Below are 24,543 nucleotides of genomic sequence, written 5' to 3'. Positions count from 1 at the left end.
TTTCTAACCAGGCAATGACCGACATACCGCCACTGCTGCCCCACATCCCAAGCACCCATTCACCCTCCCACCCAGTGGGTACAGTGCACTGAAGCTCACACTCACTTGTCTGCAGCAGGGATGTTCCTTTTGGCCATGATGCCCTTAAACCGCAGAATAATGTGGATGCAGAGGAAAATGGCAATACTGTCATAGCAGTCTGAGACATAGGTATCCATATGTTTCTGAAAGAAAAATCAAGAAAGTCCTATTGGTGTCCAGCAGACTAACACCGGATCTCATAGGTATAGCGGGCCTTAGAAGGCAGGAGAGCCGGGGGCGCAGCAGGAAACAGCAAGGCGGGCTACCTGGGGTGCAGCAGGCTTAGCACGCAGGGGATCATGAGGCGCAGGGGGCTTAGCATGCAGGGGATCATGAGGTGCAGGAGGCTTAGCATGCAGGGGATCATAAGGCGCAGAGGGCTTAGCATGCAGGTGGATCATAAGGCGCAGAGGGCTTAGCATGCAGAGGATCATAAGGCGCATAAGGCTTAGCATGCAGGGGATCATGAGGCGCAGAGGGCTTAACATAGAGGGCGATCATGAGGCGCAGAAGGCTTAACATGCAGGGGGATCATGAAGTGTAAAGGGCTTAGCATGCAGCAGATCATGAAATGCAGGGTGCTTAGCATGCAGCAGATCATGAGACGCAGGGTGCTTAGCATGCAGGGGATCATGAGGTGTAAAGGGCTTAGCATGCAGGGGATCGTGAGGCGCAGCGGGCTTAATATGCAGGGGATCATGAGGTGTAAAGGGCTTAGCATGCAGGGAATCTGAGGTGTAGCAAACCTCAGCATGCAGGAGTCCCACAGTACACAGTTCTCAAGGTATAGGATCCATGAGAAAAAGGGTTCTAGGATGCAGGCTGCTCTGAGGTGCAGAGGCATGACCCTGAGGCAGAATGTCATCCTTAGGGGCATATGGAGGTTCTGTGGCATACACACGGGCGTCTCAGGACCAGAAATGCTTCTGATGCAAGGGAAACTCACCAGGAACATAGCCAGGGTTTTGCCCATGATGGAGTTGAAGAGGTCCTGGGCTGAGTTTCCCATCACCAGGAAGAAGTCACAGAGGAACAGATATTCCCTGCAGCTGTTGTCGAGGAGTGCATAGTGCTGGCTGCGAAACAGGGACTCGAAAGGGTACTGTAGGGAGACAGGTGATCAAACAGGGATTCACAGGAGGCAGTGACAATGTAACAAGGCAAACAGAAAGAGTGACATGCTTGCAGCCGTTTCTGAGTGAGAAACAGAGAGTGAAATGCTTGCACCCACTTCTGAGTGAGAAACAGAGTGAAATGCTTGCCCTCCTGGCCACCACGACGATGCCTGCAGCCTAAATCCAGAGGACGCCCCTGACCGCAAGAGAACCAGACGAAGATTCCCGAGGCCTAAAGGTACCCCTGCACCCGCAGTCCCCTGGCCTTGGGGAATCCAACCACTGGTCCAGCTCCGTTCAGCAGGCGGCCCTCCTCCTTGTCCAGCCTGTGGTTTTCTGGAACCGATCCCCTGGACCTAGCCTAGCCTAGATCTTTGTGACTCCAAGGGTCCCCCTTCTGAAAAGCACTGGGACCCCAATGCTGTGTTTTCACCCTGCACCCGGCTGCCCCTGTGCCGCTGAGGGTGTGTGTTAGGTGCTAACCTATGCCCCCCCTTGGCGCTTACATAAACCGCCCCCCCCAGGTCTGCCCTCCAAAGATGCGGGTACTCACCTGCAAGCCGGCTGATTCCCAGTGCACCAAGTCTCCATAGGACTTCATTTTAAATCATGCATCATCGTTGACCTTTGCACCCGGCCGGCCCTGTGTTGCTGGTGGTGGGTGTTAACTTGAACCCCAACCTGTGAATATCCTAAATCCCAGAGACTGGATCTGTAAGTCTTGTACTTACCTCAAAACTGTACTAACTTTTCTTCACCCCAGAACTGTCTTTGAAAACTGCACTGTCAACTTTTAAAACAGATATTTGCCATTTTCTTGAAAAACTTTCAACTTGACAAATTGAAACAAAGTGGTGTTGATACATATGCTTGATACTTATTTAAAAAATGTACTTGCCTGCAAACTGAATCTTGGGGTTCTAGAAATAAAGTAGCAAAACATATTTTTGCTATATAAAACAGTTGGCCTGGAGTTAGTCATTAAATGTGTGCTTCTTCTATTGTCTGTGTGTGTACCACAAATGCTTAACACAACCCTCTGATAAGCCTAACTGCTCGACCACACTACCACAAATACTGCATTCGTATTATCTATTATTGCCTCTGTCAAGCCTCTGGGGAACCCTGGAAACTATATCTCATTTTTATGTATTATAGACAGAGACAGCTTCCTATACCCTGGATTTATGCACTCTTATAAAATGAAGAAACATTAACTTTAGCTTTCCAATCCCTAGCAGTCTTTCTTACAGCTAACTCACCCTCATGATCCTCCCAAATCACAAATGCACATCTTACCTCAAAGTCATCTTCTAAACATTGACCCATCATAACTAGATAGTGACAATCTGGACAGATTTCTTAACTGCATACTTGGGGGACCCCTTTGCTTACATTCAATAACTTGCCCCTTTCAGATGTCAGTCCCTGTTTAAACAAACATGACAACTAGAGAAGCAAAAGGTCTGGCAGTCCTCGGTGAGGAGTATTTTCAGTTTAAAGAACAGAAACATAAGATGTAGGAAGCTGTCCCTTAATGCGGTATGTGAATACTTTGTAAAGGGTCCACGGGGTACCCCAGTGAGTGGACAGGGCTTGCTATGCAATCCCAAAGTGCTCTATTCAGAGGTAGAGTGGTCAAGCAGCCTTAGGCTTAACACATAGGAATGCAAAACATCTACAAATAAACACAATAGTCAATAAATGATACACAGAACTCAAGAAAGGAGATCCACACCAATTTATGAAAATAGCAGGTATCTTTATATATGTTTAGGTGTCAGAGAAAAATCGTTCAGTTAAGCACATTTTTAAATAGGAATTCTTTTCACTTTAAAAAGTGAACATTGTGCAATTTCTGAGTTCTGCAATATTATCCTATGGGAGGAAAAACAAGGTCTGAAAACAGGTAGAGTACAGCAACTTACAAGACCAATCTCCTGGAGTTTAGGTGGGTAGAGGGAAAGGTACAGAGGCAGCACCCGCAGTACACCCTCAGTGGCACTAGGGCGGCCAGGTGCAGACTGCAAAACACTGTCAGGTGCCCAATGGTTTTCTATGGAGATCGGTCAATACGGAAATGGGCTGCGGGCTCTGGCCAGACCACCAGTCGGGCTAAATCAACAAAGGCTGCAGGTGCCGTCGGGGAGTCCAGGAGGGGTGAAATCACAATGGACTCGGACTCTGGAGGCCTGGGGGACCTTGTTGGCACTGGTGATCCACTTCAACTCGGGTCGAAGACGACGGGTGCAGTGGTGACTTCAGGTATCAGGTTTTGGCAGTTCCAGAGGCTTCAGAAACCCTTCTTTGGAGGTTGTTAGAGACCAGGTCCGCTGTTCATGGGAGGTCTTGAGCCTTTTTCTAAGGCTGGCAGTCTGTAGTCACAGCTGCAGGACAAGCCAGTTTTGGTGCAGATTTCAACGAGGGATGCAAACAGGCCTGCGGGGTTGGTACCAGGTCAGCTGCTTCTTTTCTCCTCTTCTGCTGTCACGGCTCTTCAGTGTACTGGGTCTTTCTTAGGTCGTTAGGATCTGTTTTGTTGGTGCCAGGGGCTCCCCTAAATACTGTATTTCGGGGCATTGGGGTGTGTAGGATAGTAACCTTGGGGTCACTACACCCTCTATATGACTACTTCCTGTTGGAAGTGAGCATAACTCTGTTCCAGATTTCCTAGGTATGCCATCTCAAAGATGGCTACCTCTGAAAAATTGTGACCACCTTGCAGCAGCCCACCTTAGGGGTGGTACTAGCTTGGAGGTGGCATGCCTAACTCACTAGCTAATTTTCCCGCTTGTCCAGGTTCCAAAAGGGCTCTGGGCAGAGGGGTTGGTTACCTCTCCTGTGAGGGGAGCCAAATTCACATTTCAGAGGCAGAAGCCCTTTGAGGCTTGCTACCTTAGGAAGGCTAAACAGCAGGTCAGCCTGTTTGGGTGGGGGGGGGGGGGGGGGGTTGGTGTTACAACCTCTTCCCAGACAGGCTTTTGTTCTGGGCCTCCTGAGAACAGAAGGCTCCCACCCTAGGGGTCCAGAACAGTGTCTCGCGCAGAAGGCTGGCAGAAACTGGTCAGCGAGCATACCAGAGGCTGGTAGGGTTTCAGGGGGCACTTCTGGGTGCATTTATTGGTAAATCCAACACTGGCATCAATGTGGATTCTCCTTTGATACCAAACATAACTATCTTCAGTGACTCCATCATGTAGCTGGGGAACTCGTACTGACCAGTGTCCAGCACATGCACTTAAAATGGCTTCACTTACTATGTCTGAGAATCAGCAAAGACATAGCAGGGGCACAACTGCTTGTGCAGATATGCCCTCACATGCAATATAACACATCCGGCCTTAGGACTGTAAGGTCTGCTAAAGGGGTGACTTACATATATTGCATGCAGTGTTAGGGGCACGGGACCCAGGCTGTGTGCCATGTTGTGTTTTCACTTTTGTCTGCACCAAAGACATGCAGCCTGCAATGGCAGCTTATCATGTGCTTGGTGAGGGGTCTCTTAGGGTGGCACAATTCGTGCTGCAGCCCTTAAAAACCTTCTTTAGCAGTCCAGGCCCTAGGTGGCATTTACTAGGGACTTAAAAATGGTGCTAAAGGTTCTGCCAATTGGAAAAAACAACTGGGCAGTTTTGGGAAAGAGATCTGGCCCTGGGGACCTGGTTAGCAGGAACTCAGTGCACTTTCAGTTGAAATCACACCATGTACCATGTCAAAAAGAGGCACTTTTGTACATTGGGTTAGCTCTAAAAGGACACATAGCCTGTCTGTAAGAGATCTCACACATCACATATCTGTCAGTGGTTTATGGAAAGTTAACATTCAGATTTAGGCAGTAACCAGGCTTGTTCCAGTTGTGTTGCTAGTCCAAGACCTACTGGTGGTCGGCACTCAGCACTACCACTACCACGGCTTGCATGATTCCTCTTTCCCTCTTGTCTGGATGATTATGTTTTGTGGGAGTCTGAACACCTTGAGGCATCATAAAGTGCTAGCTCTCCCTGAAGAGTCAGGGGGCGCTCTCATTCCATGGTTACACTTCAGTCTCTCGCACATAGGTTAAGGGCACCGCAACAGAGGCTAGGACTTGTTCCTTCTCTCGTCTCCATATCCCTTGAATCTGAGAGAACCATTCTTTCACTCTGCTGCCATGCAGAGCCTCACTGTGCAGCCTTCGCTTGTCTAAGAGACTGACAGTCAGCTGAGCCACAGAACTCTTCAAACTGTTTATGGATTATTTTGCCACTAGAAGGATTCCTTGTGTTTCCCTTGTAATAAACAGAAGAGTGTGTTTTCTACTTCTCATCTCCACGTTCAGGAGGTCTCGGAATTGTTCCTAGCTCCTTATCGCCACAGCATACCTCTGAGATCCTTGTCCTAGGCACCTACTATCAGTGGCAACGGATGCTAGATGCAAGGGACTACCAGTGGCCGCTGTGGATCAAGAAACTTGGCCGGAGAGTGAGACGATGTGAAGGGTTATACCGTGACAGAGAAGAGAGTCACAAAATGAGAGCCAACAGCCCTTCAGAATGAGATGAGATGAGACTTAGCGGTGACATCAAGTCAGGAAGGGGACTGTGCAAGAGAGCTACCACACACAGAAAGATAGAAACAAAGACGACAGATAAGACTGTCTAGGAACCAGCAAAGGAAGCAACAAAAGAAGAGGTGAACTCTCCACTACCTATAAATATAGACCCCTACTCCGGTCACCCCATCCTTCTGCAAAAGAACTAGAAACTGGGATCTAGTACCGAACGCATCTTAGCTTACCACTCAGCCACCCTCTGCCCTCCTGTCCTTCCAACCACCGCCCCCATTCACATAACCCCCTCCAGCCACTTCTATCCTATGCTCCCCACACCAACCTCGTCACCAAGAAACAACCACTTTCAGACTCTCCACCAAACTGCTCACCCGGACATCGCTTTTCTGCGCAGTGTGGGGCACCAGGATAGGCGCTTCCAGCTCAGTGGAGGAAATCACGTTGCCGCGGCTGCCGAGGGTGAAGATGGTGTTCCGGTTTTTTAGAGAAGGCTTTGAGAAGAAGCGTCAACCAGTCAAGGAGGAAACAAAAAGGAAAACTGAAAAAAACAATTGCAGCTCTGTGATTTTTCTTTTAATATGGCCCCTACTGTGTATTGTTTAGATCACTGAGCAGTGACCCTAGACTGCAAAGCAGTAAATATGGAAGTCTACCTCAAACTCACAGCTTGAAGCAATGCCATCACTGGAATGCAAATCGACGGGCAGGAACCTGCGAGAGGATCTAGCTGTTGATAAAATGGAACCCTTGGATGGAGGATGGACCATCAGCCCCGAGGGCAAAAACACAACTTCCCTCGCAGCAAAAGCATTTCCGGGACTCCCCTGCTCCACTGACATGACTGAAAGAGCCCAGCCCTGGATAGGAATGGTCTGGTTTATGAAGGCAGATTGCATCAATTTTGTAGAAAGGAGTCAAGCGTTTACTTGAGGAGTCAAGAGTTGCTTGTGGGGTCCCGTCTATGCAAGAAGAGAGTCACGACCAGGAAATATAGGGTCCTAGCAGGTAGTTTTGAAGGAGAAAACTTGTAGAGACTTGGCTACGTATATGGGGACTATGGTATGTGCACCCGGCAGGATAGAGTCAAGACCAGCAGAGTTAGATTCCTACTTCATCACAGTGCACATCTGGCAAATGGTGGAGAAAGACCAGCTTTCTGAGAGCAGGCCCCACAACGTTCTCCCAGGTGGCATGCTCACCGTAAGAGCCCACTAGTTTGGCGTTTACCCCGTCAACAGGCTTTTTCATTAAGAGAAGTGGAACTCTGGATCAGGGCATGCAGATTCCCCAACACTCCTGCAGGTAGCACCTCCCTTGACTTGACAAACACCTTTCCATGCAATCTCCTCTCCCTGGGTAGCACTGTCTGCTGCTGTCTCCTCTCCTCCTTCAGTTAGCACCTCCTCTGCTTGCTCCCCTTCTGGCACACCCCCAATTACACTCTTAAAGGATATCTTTCTTGCCCGTGTCTTCCACTCCCATCAGATCTTCTTTCTCAGCCACCTCTTCATACTGGAGTTAGGAGACAAGACAGAATCCTTTCATTAGGCAGGGGCCAGAGTAGAGGAAATGTCCCATGCCACCATACCGCCCACTATTCTCCAACCCTCCTATTCTGTACCCTGCATGTGCACTTTCAGTCAATCACTGGACTCCTACAAGACAGTTAAGGATCCTTGTACCACCAGCCTACTCCTCACCTGGACTTTCATGAGGCGACTGGTGTACGACTTGAAATACGACAGGTAGATTTTACTCATGGTGTCCACATACTCATCCCGGATCTCTTTTGCCACCGAGCGTTCGTTGGCCAAAAGGAACTGATAAAAGAATCTGTGGATAAAACACAGACAATACCCCCAAAAAAGTGACAAAACTGAAAAGAAAGGCAAACCATACATAGAATGAATTACGAGCAGTGTAGAGGGGTCACAACATCTTATATTTAAGCATTCATGTATCTAGCGATGTCCAAGAATCCGCCAAAGCTACTGTCTCGTTTTAGATTTATTTTCCTGCACCCAGAGCTTTCTAGAATCACTGTTAGAAGGGGGTACCTTTTATATTTGAAGGAGTTTCAGAGCCTGATTCTCAAAGCTATTTTCCATAAATATCTCTGTTTCTGAGAACAACCCTCCATAAAATGGGAAAAACACAAATGTGTGTCAGAAATGGGAAAAACACAAATGTGTGTCAGAAATGGTGGTCAGATTGGCTCCTATCATATTGTGGGAATGTCTGAAACTGCAGCACTGCTGGACACAACTGACAGACTGTAGCAACAAGGTGACTGGCCTGCCTATCGCTAAAACTGTCAAAGTAGAAAGTATCGGGAGACGATCAAATCAAAACACCCAAAATTCTGTATGGTGCTGGGTGTAATAGTGGCAAAGCAAAATATAGGCAGGCGATTGAGGGTGGAGGGGGAGGATATGGGGTGCGTGGCACCGAAGCTCCAAATAAGTCGGTATGGGAAGGAGACATGGACTGGTACATTCAAGCAGAGAAGGAGGTATACAAGAGTAGAGGGCTTCTCCAAGAAATGGGAGAAAATTTGGTCAGCATGGAAATCCATTTGGGGCTCTGACCTGGAACTGCTGCACTAACTGCCTTGAAGGAAAAAATAGCACAGGTCATGTAACCTTAAATGTATAATTGGTGAATTTTTTTTATTTTACTGATTGTAAAAAAAAAGAAAGAAAAAAAAAGATCAATGTACACAAAAAGGCAACAAAATCAGAGTAATAAAAATAAAACTAACAGAACTGAGACACAGAGACGGGAATAAATCATCAACTTAAAGAGAACATGTTATCCCGAGAAAGGAATAGCAGCACCATTATAATGGAAGGCACTACAAGGAGGGAACAGCAGCAGTCACACAGACCTGTATTTAAGGAGTGCATTCTGGGGAATTTGATAATTAGTCATCGGCTTGCGGAATGAGTAAATTTTCTGAAGGATGAATTCACGAATCTTTGTCACAGCCTGAAAAATAAGACATCAATGAAGTTATGACCCACTGCATTAGAAGGCAGCTTCCATGCAACATGACCTCATACAGTCAAAAAAGAAAGATCAAGTTACATTCAGCCACAGGAGGTCAGATACAGGCTAAACCTAAAGGAAAGTTTAGGTTACACTCAGCAGGGAAAATGCAGGTAATGGCGCAGGAAGTCAGGTCACAGTCAGAAGTGGGGGGAGAGTTTACAGTCAGCAGGAGATCAGGTTTCAGACACCCCAGAGCGTGGGGTAACAGGCAGCAGCAGGACATCCAGCAACAGACCGGCGCAGGAAGTCAGGTCACAGTCAGAAGTGGGGGGAGAGGTTACAGTCAGCAGCCCCAGAGCGTGGGGTCACAGGCAGCAGCAGGACATCAAGCAACAGACCGGAGCAGGAGGGTCAGGTTACAGTCAGAAGTGGGAGAAGGGTTACAGTCAGCAGGAGATCAAGTTTCAGACAGCCCCAGAGCGTGGGGTAACAGGCAGCTTCAGGACATCCAGCAACAGACCGGTGCAGGAGGGTCGGGTTACAGACAGCAGCAGACCAGGTAAAACACAATAGAATGAGGTCAGATGACGCATTACAGCCAGCTGAGGAGGACAGACAGGGACAGATCAGGCTAAAAGCAAACAATGTTTCCATACTTTGATTTTGAGCCGGTCTAGGATGTCCTGTACGTCGGCACACGCTGCTGTCTCCCGGAAGGACTGCTCCTTCACATAGTTTATCTTGGTGTTGAGCTCGTGTAGCTGCTCCAAGAAGTCCTGCTCTGTTACGGGTGTGTCCAGGATGGTGCTGTGCAGGTGTGGAGAACGAAGAAGGGGATGTGGAGAAAGCAGAGTATGGAGAATAACTAAAAACACACATCAGAAGCTGAGATGGCCTCAGTCCTGTCTACCGACTAAATGCCTTCCTTCAAAGCAATATAAACCGCACCCAATGACTGCATTTATGAGACTGGACCCGCCAACATCCTGGGCTCTCTTCTAACCAACACAGAAAAAAGGAATTATATTCACATGCACTCATGAATCTTCGTTGCAGAATTCAGCTGAATGGTTGCTACAGCCCCCCCTACACACTGGACCATACGTTGACCACCTTCCCTGCAGATCCTAGCATTATGGAGACAGAAATCTTCACCAACACGCCTGATCACGGGGTTACCTACTTTTATCTCAGATACTGGCATTTTAGTGCCAAAGACCCTCCTCCTCACTCCAATTATGGTCTTGGTCCTCCCTACCCTGGTGCCAGTATTATGGGGCAGAGTGGAAGCCGCTCATGGTGTTGTCCACCTCCACCAAAACGTGTGCCTTCACACAAACAACCCTAGCAGGCACCTGATCATGGCGTTGGGAACCACCAGCTCATCCACCAGCTGGCTAAGCTCGCTGCGCACAGACTGACGGTTCTTCAGCTTGATGTTCATGGTGATGGACTGTTCCTGCAGGGTCTGAATCTCAGAGCTGATGCTGCTCAGATCACACTGGAAGGAGCTGAGCATCTGCTCCATGCGCTGCGGGAGAGGGTTAAAGGCAAAATATGAGATCAAGTACTGCGAAACAGGCAGGAGAATGGATGACTTAAAAAAAAGAGCAGGTGCACAAGAATAGGGTATTACTAAAGCTTCTCGGATGTTAATGCCACTGTACAAGCCTGTAACCTATTCGGTGTCTCATTGCAAGGTTCACTATCCTGTCTTCCACTGGATTTCCCACAGCTTGAAAACTGCACTATTGGCAGAGCCCAGCTCCACCTGCACTCTTAGAGCTTAAAAGCACAAGTTACGATAATAGCTGCAGGCAGCCTGTGTTGTACCCACACACAGGCACTGTGCGAGGTGGCCACGTATATGAGACATCTAGTTCAGCATTTACCAAACTCTTTGTAGTTGGTGCTGCTAAACACAAAATCTGCAGGGCATGAACATTTGCTGATCTAACAGTACCCAAACTTCAAGGGGCCCCCAGTCATCCTAGTGGCTCTCCTGCATTTTAGATTTGGGGCCCACACTTTGAGTCTGCCTCCAGTGCTGCTTTATCAGCTCTCTTATTTTCAAATTTCTATAGCTTACTTGTGGTATGTTTGAATTTATACTCTACTTCTAGTGCTGCTTTCACTCAGCTTCCAATGGGAAGATGTAGACCAGCACTGGAGGCTTCTGGACGAAGTATGTGTATCTATGCCCGCTTTGCAGGTGCTCGTCTCCCGTCAAGGATAGACGTCCAGCTTCAGCATCCCTGTACTTTGATTCTTTGTTGCGAGCTTATAGTCTCTCCACGATCCAATCAATGCAGTGTTTCCAACCGGCTTTGCTCTAGAGCTTTCCAATGTCTTGGGCGGGCTCTGCTGCTTCAGCGCAGTTTGCAGATGCAGCACTGACTCCTGCTAAATCTCCCCTTGGATGTGCATAGCAAAAACTGTTTAAGCATTCTATGCTGCAAAGTAAATGTAATCTCTAGTTGTCACAAACACATCCTAGCATTGAGAGAGTAGGATTGGTTATTTTGTGCAAATCAGGCCATATGGTGAGAATACTCTCTAATCATCAGACTCATCTCTCAGACCTGGGATCCCTGAGAACCACCGTTCCGTACTTTACAAGAGGCCTCACGGGTACATTTCAATATTTTACACACTGTTCTAGGTAGCAACCCTAGGCAGGATTATTGAGACTATTCTGGATGCGCCCATCCTCCTGGAGCTGAAAGATACATCATCTTCTGAAGTTTGCAACTGCTGGTGGTGATTGCACCAAAGAGACCCTCATTGGACAGACAAGCATTGGAAAGAAGGACAGTTACAGGTGTCTTGTAAGAGGACTGGCTGTTAAACTAAGAAGGACAGAACGCTCGGCTACATGCTATGGACAGCTGCACTTGGATGGGGAGAACAGACAGCCTTGTTTTAGGGGTCGAAAGAACAGATAGAGGGCTGGCAGTGACGTCAACACCAGCCTTACAAGGCAGACCGGAAGAAAGGCGTCTATAGGTCACGGGAGTAAACAGAGGCGGCGGGATGGGCGACTGACACAGCCTGTGCATCATATACGTGACCACCATGCACTGCAAGAAGGAGGAGAAAATGAGGGGGTCCTGTCTTACCTCTAGAATGGTGTCACAGGCTGTAATCTGATTGTGCAGAGAGGCGATGTTCTGGCTCTCCTTAATATCTGAGCAGCAAACTGAGTTAAGGGGAAAAACAGAAAGCATACAGAAATCCTCACAAACAAATGCATCGGCCATGTTTACTATCCAGAGAGAATGTACTCCGTCCACCCAACCAGTGCGCGCTGTACTTGTGGCAGCCTTCACTGCTAGATTCGAGAGAGTACATTCCAAGGTGACATGTGAAGGGGCTTCCAGAAGTATTTCTTCATGCCACATGCAATAAGGGCCTGGTTGTTTGGTGCCTTAAGAGCGCACACATTAACTGCAGACCCCAGAAGGCAGGCTTGCCTGATTAAATAAAGCCACTAATAAAAGGAGTGCTCGATTTGTCCAAGACTCGAGCTAACAGGCCCAGGAAGGAAGAGCGCCATCATCTGATGCTCTTTTACAAACAGCAGAAGACATCCGTGGGTCAGACGTGCAGGAAGAGAGAATCAGGAGGATTCTGTGTTGATCAAGGAGTATTGTTCCTTATCCTGTGTAAGAAAACAGGAGCTGAACATGAGCTGGAGCCTCCTCGCCCGATCGGGCACCATGAACAAGAAAGTTTAATAAGATACTGGCGCGGGGCTGCGTTAGACATATGGAGCAACTGCTGAAGGGATGCTAAAATGTGATGCTGGGACTTCACGCATGATGGCAAAGTCAGGTACACTGAAAGGCATTACATGTTACTGCATATTATTACAAGCAGGCTCATACAACTCTGCGGTTAGACAACCAGCCATAGCTCAGGCAGGGGGCAGACTAATCGATTAGGGATGTGTGATGAAATATGATTGGGGCTTATCTAACCTATACTCTAAATACGTACAATTATTGCTGAGCTGCTCATAATACTTACAACGATTCTAATGCATATGATTGAATTAAATAACCATGTAGTGTAAAATACCAACTAGTGCGTGTGCTGATTTCGGGGTACAGGGGGGTGCTCTGTATGCCATAACGGGATTCTCATACAAGATTTGTCTGAATCCTAACACTCCCCTCCTTGAGTATAACTCACTAGTGAAGGAATGACAGACACTTGCCAGATTTCATTTTCTCTCTGAAAAGGCTGCAGTGTATTTTGGGGTGACCCCAAAAATTTGGGCATAAAATGACACAGGTGTGCAAATTATACTTGCCAATGTGAGCAAGACTTTAATGGGGAGAGTGTAGTTTGCGAAGTGACTGAGTACTTTATCTATTGGTATCTGTAAGGAAATGCCTCCTTGGCATGGTTACCCCCTGACTTTTTGCCTTTGCTGATGCTAAGTTTGATTTGAAAGTGTGCTGAGGCCTGCTAACCAGGCCCCAGACCCAGTGTTCTTTCCCTAACCTGTACTTTTGTTTCCACAATTGGCACACCCTGGCATCCAGGTAAGTCCCTTGTAACTGGTACCCCTGGTACCAAGGACCATGATGCCAGGGAAGGTCTCTAAGGGATGCAGCATGTCTTATGCCACCCTGGGGACCCCTCACTCAGCACAGACACTGCTTGCCAGCTTGTGTGTGCTATTGGGGATAAAACGACTTAGTAGACATGGCACTCCCCTCAGGGTGCCATGCCAACCTCACACTGCCTATGGAGTATAGATAAATCACCCCTCTAGCAGGTCTTACAGCCCTAAGGCAGGGTGCACTATACCATAGGTGAGGGCATAAGTGCATGAGCACTATGCCCCTACAGTGTCTAAGCAAAACCTTAGACATTGTAAGTGCAGGGTAGCCATAAGAGTATATGGACTGGGAGTCTGTCAAACACGAACTCCACAGTTCCATGATGGCTACACTGAAAACTGGGAAGTTTGGTATCAAACTTCTCAGCACAATAAATGCACACTGATGCCAGTGTGCATTTTATTGTAACATACACCCCAGAGGGCACCTTAGAGGTGCCCCCTGAAACCTTAACCGACTACCGACTGCCGTGTAGGCTGACTGGTTTTAGCAGCCTGCCACCCACCAGACATGTTGCTGGCCACGTGGGGAGAGTGCCTTTGTCACTCTGTGGCTAGTAACAAAGCCTGTACTGGTTGGAGGTGCTTCACACCTCCCCCTGCAGGAACTGTAACACCTGGCGGTGAGCCTCAAATGCTCACCCCCTTTGTTACAGCACCCCAGGGCACTCCAGTTAGTGGAGTTGCCCGCCCCCTCCGGCCACGGCCCCACCTTTGGTGGCAAGGCCAGAGGAGATAATGAGAAAAACAAGGAGGAGTCACTGGCCAGTCAGGATAGCCCCTAAGGTGTCCTGAGCTGAGGTGACTAACTTTTAGAAATCCTCCATCTTGCAGATGGAGGATACCCCCAATAGGATTAGGGATGTGCCCCCCCCTCCCCTCAGGGAGGAGGCACAAAGAGGGTGTAGCCACCCTCAGGGCTAGTAGCCATTGGCTACTAACCCCCCCAGACCTAAACACACCCCTAAATTCAGTATTTAGGGGCTCCCCAGGACCTAGAAACTCAGATTCCTGCAACCTAAGAAGAAGAGGACTGCTGAACTGAAAAACCCTGCAGAGAAGACGGAGACACCAACTGCTTTGTCCCCAGCTCTACCGGCCTGTCTCCCCACTTATAAAGACACTGCACCAGCGACGCGTTCCCCAGGGACCAGCGACCTCTGAAGCCTCAGAGGACTGCCCTGCATCTAGAAGGACCAAGAACTCCAGAGTACAGCGGCTCTGTTCCACAAAGACTGCAACTTTGCAACAAAGAAGCAACTTTGAAACAACACACGTTTCCCGCCGGAAGCGTGAGACTTTGCACTCTGCACCCGATGCCCCCGGCTCGACTTGTGGAGAACAATCACTTTAGGGAGGACTCCCCGGTGACTACGAGACCGTGAGTAGCTAGAGTTGACCCCCCTGACCCCCCACAGCGGAACCTGCAGAGGGAATCCCGAGGCTCCCCCTGACCGCGACTGCCTGCTTCAAAGACCCGACGCCTGGTAAAGACTCTGCACCCGCAGCCCCCATGACCTGAAGGATCCGACCTCCAGTGCAGGAGCGACCCGCAGGTGGCCCTCTCCCTTGCCCAGGTGGTGGCTACTCCGAGGAGCCCCCCCCTTGCCTGCCTGCATCGCTGAAGAGACCCCTTGGTCTCCCATTGAGTTCTATTGAAAACCTGACGCCTGTTTGCACACTGCACCCGGCCGCCCGTGCCGCTGAGGGTGTACTTTCTGTGTGGACTTGTGTCCCCCCCCCAGTGCCCTATAAAACCCCCCTGGTCTGCCCTCCGAAGACGCGGTACTTACCTGCTGGCAGACTGGAACCGGGGAACCCCCTTCTCCATTGAAGCCTATGCGTTTTGGGCACCACTTTGACCTCTGCACCTGACCGGCCCTGAGCTGCTGGTGTGGTAACTTTGGGGTTGCTCTGAACCCCCAACGGTGGGCTACCTTGAACCCAAACTTGAACCCCTTAGGTGGTTTACTTACCTGCAAAAACTAACAAACACTTACCTCCCCCAGGAACTGTTGAAAATTGCAGTGTCTAGTTTTAAAATAGCTATATGTCATTTATGTGAAAACTGTATATGCTATTTTGCTAATTCAAAGTTCCTAAAGTACCTATTTGAAATACCTTTCATTTGAAGTATTACTTGTACATCTTGAACCTGTGGTTCTTAAAATAAACTAAGAAAATATATTTTTCTATACAAAAACCTATTGGCCTGGAATTGTCTCTGAGTGTGTGTTCCTCATTTATTGCCTCTGTGTGTACAACAAATGCTTAACACTACCCTCTGATAAGCCTGCTGCTCGACCACACTACCACAAAATAGAGCATTAGAATTATCTCTTTTTGCCACTATCGTACCTCTAAGGGGACCCCCTGGACTCAGTGCATACAGAGCCAACTTCCAACAGTATCTCTTTGAGCTAGGCAAAGTTGCAGACTTTACCAAAGTGCTAATTTTGGTCACCTTTGGCAGCAGACGAAAGTGGACGACCATCAGATCCAATTATTTACAACATTGGTCTGCACCAGCAGTACCCATCCCTGCTGCATAGTAAAGCAAGGTTCCACAAGCATCTGTCTAGTACAGCTGTGTTCTGCACAACCAGCAGTCACAACACTCTCAATGACCTCACTTCTTCCCGATGGAGACGTGACCTCACTTCCTCTTCCTGATTGAGACGTATCTTAACAAAAGAGATCTAATGCTTGGCAGGCAGCATCAGAAAATTCTGTTACTGACACCGCTGAGCATTTATCCCTCTTACTAACAGGATTAAATGGGGCATCTGATAAATAATAAGGGGGCTGTTCTTTTAGGCCAAGCTTGAGAGTCTATTGTGTGTTTAAGTATTGTAAGTGAATAAAATATGTTGGGTTCTGAGAAAACACAGGCACACACAGGTTGCAAAGCTGTAAAAACATCACGGTCCGTCCTGTAAGGACTGAGTGTGTTACCCAGCAGTCTTTTGCACCCAAATATTTCACTGAAGTGGTTTCAACCTTTGCAAATAAGGTGGCATTTGAGGACTGACAGGTTGGACAGGCAGGGTTTGCAAGTATTGTGACAATACCCTCATGAATCTAGCTGAGAAATGTGTCTATATGTTTATGATCAATGTTGATGATGTCTGTTGTACTATCCTGGAACAGCATCACTGGCTCAGACACACAATCCACTTAGAGGAAGGATACAATCCTTGATGGATGCATGCTCAATCTGCTGGAGCTCCAGTTCTACCTGCTTGGAGTACTGCCTCAAATCCACGCCCTGCAAAGAAGTCCAAGGAGGGAAAATTCATCAAAGCGACAGCCTCCCAAAGTTTCTTGGAGCCCAAAACGCCATAAACCTTTCATATCACAATCAGCAAAAGTGAGAAAGAACTTGGGTAAGCAAATGTAGCCAACACCACAGCCAGTAATTATAAGGTCAAGTACAGCACAGGCCGGCTCTACAGTCGGTATCTAAGCAAATAACACTGGTAGACACAACTACTGCAGAAGGCCTAAGCAAATAACACTGGTAGACACAACTACTGCAGAAGGCAGTGAATACTATTAAAGCCACTGAGGCAAACCAAATATCAACCATGTTCACCAAATCACAACCAGAAGGCAAAGCTGCCTAGGCACGCTGTACAAGTGGCCAGTTACAGCTGCTGTAACTTCCCAGCCTGGAATTACAATTACAGGGGGTCACAGTTATTCTGAGGACCAGGAAATAACTAGGATCGCAAGCTTCTGAGGAGTATTATGTAGGAATCAGCATTTCGTGCTACTTTTACCCATGTTTTCTTCTGGAGTCCACATAGAATTCTGCGTGTGAAACCCCCAAACTTGGAATTCCAATGGGCCCGGTAAGTCCTGTTACAAAACACTCTCTGTGAGGACCCAAGAATCATACCAATGACTGCAACACCAACCAAAGCACACCCAGCAACTACACATCAGCAAAGACAACAACATTAACAAAAGCAAATGCAACGTTCACACAAACACCCACAGTATTAACAGCAACAACAGTGCACATCCATCACCACAAGAGGCACTCAGAGACACCAAATGCATCAATATCAGCCACAGCAGGTCCAGTGTCAGCACTGGAAGTCATACCAAGAACAATGCACCAATGAGATGCATGGCTATGCCAGTGGGGTAACAAAGGCCCCTGCAGCCCCCCACGGTGTGGTGGGGAGGGGACGAGCTTCAGGGGCCACTGAGCAGAGTACTCTGCACTGGGAACTCCTGCGTAGCTCCATAGGGGGCCCTTCAGGTACTGTGCAGGGGAGACCCTTCAACTTTCGTTACGCCACAGGGAAATACCATAGACGTCAACATAAGCACATCCAGTAACAACCCCCCCTCCTGTAGCACGTACAGCCGCAAGGTGAACCAAAGAATACCCAAACACATGCCCAGACAGTGATAGCAGTGGCTGCAGTGTCAGCCTCCCAGCCTTTTAATCTACACGTACAGTCCCCATAGAATAGAAGACAAAAAAGGAATACCAGCGGTCTTGCCATTTAGGGCAGGATTTAGCAAACATCAAATCACATGATTATACTGTTTACCAGTACAATCAGGTTAAGATGGCCACCATGCATGCGCCGTTCACTTTCCGATGACACGGAACATGCCACACACTGACTGATACCAACATTTCACTACTTGTGCATATGTATCTTTGGGGATCTTACATATATAACAGGCTTCAAGTTACACTTTCAACCCTCCTGATCCACGTTAACAACTATTTGTTCACACCAAGCAGATGCAAAGAAGGAAGTTTAAGTTAGCAGGCAGTATAAGGTCCAAATCCAGCATTGTTACTCAGCATGTACACGAGGAAAGCACATTTTAATTTGTAGAAATCCAGCCCCACTGTGCACAGGGCGATCTAGTATCATAGGCGGTGACTGGACGCATCGCTTGTGGGCCCGAAAATTCAAAATCAGAGGCACCAATAATCATAGTCCGAGCAATCTGACTCCAAGAGATAAACCCAAGCCTTCTATTGTTTGTGCATGGATATTTGCAGGCACCCTGCTATCCTGTCCAGAAAAAACATAAATCAAAGAGCAAATTGACATAAGAACCTAGCACCGTACACATGCATGCAGTTTTAGATTCTGAGAATGTAGGTGCTTTCCTATTTAAAATGACAGTTTGCCAACACGTAAATAGTTTGATGTTTACATTTAGTTGGCTCCATTTCTATGGATATATTAAGATGCAGAATTTGAGCATGGTGTAATATCAGAAATTCTTCGCCCAGCCGTATACTTGCATAAGTAGGTCTTTTTAATACGCGCTGCTGTGGAACCAGATCCATAACACAAGCATAAAGGAGATGCCTGGCCATGATGTTTCCACAGAATCTGTTTAAAACGATCCAGAGAAGAATGATACACAGCAGTGTGCTGATGATTCCCACTGCACCATGAGCCTTTGACTGGATGATATCACTCAACGTGTGTGCTGCCAAACCCATGAGATGATTCGATCAAAAGATAATTGATGATACCAGCATTAGGTCTCTATCTCAGGCAATTGAAACACTATATGAACAAAAATCCATTTGCTGATGAACCAGATGTATGTGTTTGCAATTTATGACATGATAATAATCTACACACACTACTATAGTCAGTGCCTAGGAAGCTACCATTTGTAAAGAAATAGGTAAATGAATGCACAAGAAAGACCAATGTTTACTAGAGAGCGCATGAATTTGAGTTGATTTAACACTGGTGAGAACATAGTTTGTATTCTTTACAATGTCAAAGCAGATCCAACGACACAGCTACTGAGAGTGTTACCCATGAAGTAACATCAACAAGAGAGCAACCAAGCACAGCCTGGCATATGAAAGTTACAGCAACTTCAACTCAACCATGAGATCTCACCAGAGCCTACAAAGTCATAACAGTCCGAGCAGCAACTAAAAGACATCCAACAACAGTCATCAAGAGGGATGACCACAAGCACCAGAGTTTACAAACAGCAACACATCCCAAGAGTGATAACACTAACTGCAAAGTCAAAATGAGCATGTCCACCAACACGTGCACCGAGTAATACCAGTAAAGCAAAGCACTACCGCTGAAATGGACACAGACAATATCAACTCAAACATATCCGACACCAACAAGGCCAACATCTAGTGATACTAATGGCACCAACATGAACCTAAGAACAGCCAAAGTTCGATGACCAAGAGCAATACCAGTGAAACATATCACTTCCAACAGCAACACAGCTATCAAGACTGAAAGCAACAACAGCAAAACTAAACAAAGCACATTACACAACAACAACACAACCAAAAATAAGGCACCAATAACAAAGAAATTGTGCGCAACAACAATACAACTTGTCCAATCGTCTTAAGTTTGAGCAAGTCCAGTGCTCGGGCACTTGCCGTTTTTAAGGCTTCTTTCACCAGTGCATCTTCCAGGTTCTCCTGAATGTGAACTGTCCAAGAGAAGAAAGGAGGCAGTTCAGAAGTTAGAACATCACAAACCTAAAGAGGCTTCTTAACTGACTGAGCAGAAAAGGAACTCACTGTCCACTTCGTCCAGAATGAACTCGTCCGACGTGATGTCCAGGTCCCCCAGATTCAGCTGCAAGGGGTCTTCGCCTATGTCTCCCAGCACCTGTAGAGATGTACAAAATAAGGTAATCAGGTAGTAGCCTCCTCTAGGTGCATCTCTTGCAGCCTCAATACTAGAAAGGGAATATGAGCACTCAGGGAGGCAGCTCCAAGATTAAGGAGCTCTATGCTGGACTACATCAGGCAAAGTCCAGACCATCTTGCATTCCAGAAAGACTTAAAAACACATCTCTTCAGGTCTTGCCTCTTGGTTCAGTCCCAACTGAAATGTCTTTCTTACGGAACCATGTTATTTCTGTAATGGTCTCAACCCTCCGTGTTATCTGTAAAGAGAACTCTGCTGCCTTGTGGCTAGGTCCTCGCTACAGAAATATGTTAAACAAATACAAATTAACCTCCCGCAAGAGCAGAAAACAAAGATCCATCGCTGATAAATAATTTGGACATGACCTGTATCTATTAGAACTTGTAATATAGCATGTCTTCCAAGTTTAAAGCTCTCCATTCACAAGCGCCCAACCCCAAGACTGACCTGCTGAGCGAAAAACATATTTAAAACACATGCCCTCACTCTCCTCTACACGCTACCACTTTTATTTAAAGACTTCCTCATAAAATCGAATTATGACCTAGTGTCAAAATCCTGTTTTGAAACTGATACAAATGTTTTTCTCTTACAGGACCTCTCTACATAGCTGCCTTTTATCCATAATTACAAATATTTTTTAAAACTACAAAGCTTTTGTAGATAACGTATACAACATGGTTGGGAAGAAATCCACAAGATCTCCCTATCTCCACTTTGTGTGTCATGTTTAAGCAGCCACTGTATACATCAGTCTGTCCCCGAGGCTTCCTGAAGCTTTAAAGGGGCTGTTGAAATGGAGTCTCTCAGTATATGCTTTTCAAACTGCCCCAAACATCTGGATAACACCAGGATATGTGCTCAATCTACCAATAGCATCAGACACGAGGGATAGAGAGCTCTTGCCCAGGGGATGAGCTTTCGCCAAAAAAGCCTCTCTTAACGTTTACAGGTTAGTTGGCTTCTTTGCTCGGACGATCAGTGAGATTTATAAACTGACCCCACAGCAGTGGCTTTAACAACAGAGACCTCATCTCTGTTGGATCTACTTATAGCATTTGAGATCGGCCAGTGGGTGGACGACTTGGTGCAACGACGTGCAGTACCCGGGGGTGAACGCAGCCGGCGCTATTCACAAGCACGAATTTTACCTTGTGATGAACTAGAAGTTGTCAGGATGAGTCGCACTTAAGAGACTGTGACTTGAGTTCTTTGTTAAATACAAAAACGGATGGATAGACACGCTTGAACCAGCCATTCTCACCAGCTGGCAGTTCTTCGTATTATTTCAATGCATCGTTTATACTTGCCCGTGTCATTACAGGAGACCAGGTAAGTGACCATTCAATGAATTTTCACTAATCATCTCCCTTACCCATGAAAAAGGGAGGCGAGTGTGCAGAGCACGGAACTGCACAGCATGCACGGGGGGTGAGCAGAGCACGGAACTGCACAGCATGCACGGGGGGTGAGCAGAGCACGGAACTGCACAGCATGCACGGGGGGGTGAGCAGAGCACGGAACTGCACAGCATGCACGGGGGGTGAGCAGAGCACGGAACTGCACAGCATGCATGGGGGGTGAGCAGAGCACGGAACTGCACAGCATGGACGGGGGGTGAGCAGAGCACGGAACTGCACAGCATGCACGGGGGGTGAGCAGAGCACGGAACTGCACAGCATGGACGGGGGGTGAGCAGAGCACGGAACGGCACAGCATGGACGGGAGAGTGAGCAGAGCACGGAACGGCACAGCATGCACGGGGGGTGAGCAGAGCACGGAACTGCACAGCATACACGGGGGGTGAGCAGAGCACGGAACTGCACAGCATGGACGGAGGATGTGCACAGCATGGAAGTGCACAGCATGGACGGAGGGTGTGCACAGCATGGACGGAGGGTGTGCACAGCATGGAAGTGCACAGCATGGACGGAGGATGTGCACAGCATGGACGGAGGATGTGTGCACAGCATGGACGGAGGATGTGTGCACAGCATGGACGGAGGATGTGTGCACAGCATGGAAGTGCACAGCATGGACGGGGGGTGAGCAGAGCACGGAACTGCACAGCATGGACGGGGGGTGAGCAGAGCACGGAACTGCACAGCATGGACGGGGGGTGAGCAGAGCACGGAACTGCACAGCATGGACGGGGGGGTGAGCAGAGCACGGAACTGCACAGCATGGACGGGGGGGTGAGCAGAGCACGGAACTGCACAGCATGGACGGGGGGTGAGCAGAGCACGGAACTGCACAGCATGCACGGGGGTTGAGCAGAGCACGGAACGGCACAGCATGGACGGAGGATGTGCACAGCATGGACGGAGGGTGAGCAGAGCACGGAACTGCACAGCATGGACGGGGGTGAGCAGAGCACGGAACGGCACAGCATGGACGGGGGGTGAGCAGAGCACGGAACGGCACAGCATGGACGGGGGTGAGCAGAGCACGGAACGGCACAGCATGGACGGGGGGTGAGCAGAGCACGGAACGGCACAGCATGGACGGAGGATGTGCACAGCATGGACGGGGGGTGAGCAGAGCACGGAACTGCACAGCATGGACGGGGGTGTGTGCAGAGCACGGAACTGCACAGCATGGACGGGGGGGTGTGCAGAGCACGGAACGGCACAGCATGCAGGGGGGGTGAGCAGAGCACGGAACGGCACAGCATGGACGGGGGGTGAGCAGAGCACGGAACGGCACAGCATGCACGGGGGTGAGCAGAGCACGGAACGGCACAGCATGCACGGGGGTGAGCAGAGCACGGAACGGCACAGCATGCACGGGGGGTGAGCAGAGCACGGAACGGCACAGCATGGACGGGGGGTGAGCAGAGCACGGAACTGCACAGCATGGACGGGGGGGGTGAGCAGAGCACGGAACTGCACAGCATGGACGGGGGGGTGAGCAGAGCACGGAACTGCACAGCATGGACGGGGGGTGAGCAGAGCACGGAACTGCACAGCATGGACGGGGGTGTGTGCAGAGCACGGAACTGCACAGCATGCACGGGGGGTGAGCAGAGCACGGAACTGCACAGCATGGACGGGGGGTGAGCAGAGCACGGAACTGCACAGCATGGCAGGGGGGGTGAGCAGAGCACGGAACTGCACAGCATGGACGGGGGGTGAGCAGAGCACGGAACTGCACAGCATGCACAGGGGTGAGCAGAGCACGGAACTGCACAGCATGGACGGGGGGTGAGCAGAGCACGGAACGGCACAGCATGGACGGGGGGGGTGAGCAGAGCACGGAACGGCACAGCATGGACGGGGGGTGAGCAGAGCACGGAACGGCACAGCATGGACGGAGGATGTGCACAGCATGGACGGAGGGTGTGCACAGCATGGAAGTGCACAGCATGGACGGAGGGTGTGCACAGCATGGACGGAGGATGTGCACAGCATGGACGGAGGATGTGCACAGCATGGACGGAGGATGTGTGCACAGCATGGAAGTGCACAGCATGGACGGAGGGTGTGCACAGCATGGAAGTGCACAGCATGGACGGAGGGTGTGCAGAGCACGGACCTGCACAGCATGGACGGAGGGTGTGTGCACAGCATGGAAGTGCACAGCATGGACGGAGGGTGTGTGCACAGCATGGAAGTGCACAGCATGGACGGAGGGTGTGCAGAGCATGGAACAGTATGGAGGGAGGGTGTGTGAACATGGACGGAGGGTGTGAGCAGAGCATGGAAATGCACAGCATGGATGGAGGGTGAGCAAATCATAGAACTGCACAGCATGGATGGAGGGTGAGCAAATCATAGAACTGCACAGCATGGACGGAGGGTGTGTGCAGAGCATGAACTGCACAGTATGGATGGAGGGTGTGTGCAGAGCATGAACTGCACAGCATGGACGGAGGGTGTGTGCAGAGCATGGAACTGCACAGCATGGATGGAGGGTGAGCAGGTCATAGAACTGCACAGCATTGACGAAGGATGTGCAGAGCATGGAACTGCACAGCATGGACGGAGGGTGTGTGCAGATCATGGAACTGCACAGCATGGACGGAGGATGTGCAGAGCATGGAACTGCACAGCATGGACGGAGGATGTGCAGAGCATGGAACTGCACAGCATGGATGGATGTGCAGAGCATGGAACTGCACAGCATGGACGGAGGGTGTGGAGAGCATGGAACTGCACAGTATGGATGGAGGGTGTGGAGAGCATGGAACTGCACAGTATGGATGGAGGGTGTGGAGAGCATGGAACTGCACAGTATGGATGGAGGGTGTGGAGAGCATGGAAGTGCACAGCATGGACGGAGGGTGTGCACAGCATGGACGGAGGGTGTGCATAGCATGGAAGTGCACAGAATGGACGGAGGGTGTGCAGAGCATGGAAGTGCACAGCATGGACGGAGGGTGTGCACAACATGGAAGTGCACAGCATGGACGGAGGGTGTGCAGAGCATGGAAGTGCACAGCATGGACGGAGGGTGTGCAGAGCATGGAAGTGCACAGCATGG

At 49.0% G+C, this 24,543-nt stretch overlaps 1 protein-coding gene across 1 annotated transcript in view; it reads right to left on the bottom strand.

The window, feature by feature from the left end:
- The window catches only part of VPS52 (VPS52 subunit of GARP complex), a 70,891-nt gene that overhangs the window by 34,529 nt on the left and 11,819 nt on the right, over nucleotides 1–24,543 (bottom strand). The window contains exons 2-13 of the mRNA XM_069241887.1: nucleotides 19,929–20,019; nucleotides 19,785–19,837; nucleotides 16,559–16,634; nucleotides 11,856–11,923; nucleotides 10,092–10,267; nucleotides 9,393–9,543; nucleotides 8,633–8,733; nucleotides 7,446–7,578; nucleotides 7,200–7,257; nucleotides 6,117–6,250; nucleotides 1,028–1,183; nucleotides 106–224 (exon numbers count right to left, since the gene is read on the bottom strand). Coding sequence (XP_069097988.1) covers nucleotides 106–224; nucleotides 1,028–1,183; nucleotides 6,117–6,250; nucleotides 7,200–7,257; nucleotides 7,446–7,578; nucleotides 8,633–8,733; nucleotides 9,393–9,543; nucleotides 10,092–10,267; nucleotides 11,856–11,923; nucleotides 16,559–16,634; nucleotides 19,785–19,837; nucleotides 19,929–20,019 — 1,316 coding nt within the window. The remainder of the gene's footprint in view (nucleotides 1–105; nucleotides 225–1,027; nucleotides 1,184–6,116; nucleotides 6,251–7,199; nucleotides 7,258–7,445; nucleotides 7,579–8,632; nucleotides 8,734–9,392; nucleotides 9,544–10,091; nucleotides 10,268–11,855; nucleotides 11,924–16,558; nucleotides 16,635–19,784; nucleotides 19,838–19,928; nucleotides 20,020–24,543) is intronic.

This window comes from Pleurodeles waltl, chromosome 6, assembly GCF_031143425.1.
Source record: "Pleurodeles waltl isolate 20211129_DDA chromosome 6, aPleWal1.hap1.20221129, whole genome shotgun sequence".
In the NCBI taxonomy this organism is placed as follows: Eukaryota; Metazoa; Chordata; class Amphibia; order Caudata; family Salamandridae; genus Pleurodeles; species Pleurodeles waltl.
Note: the sequence above shows the minus strand (reverse complement) of the source record. Positions and strands in the feature narration are given on the sequence as shown.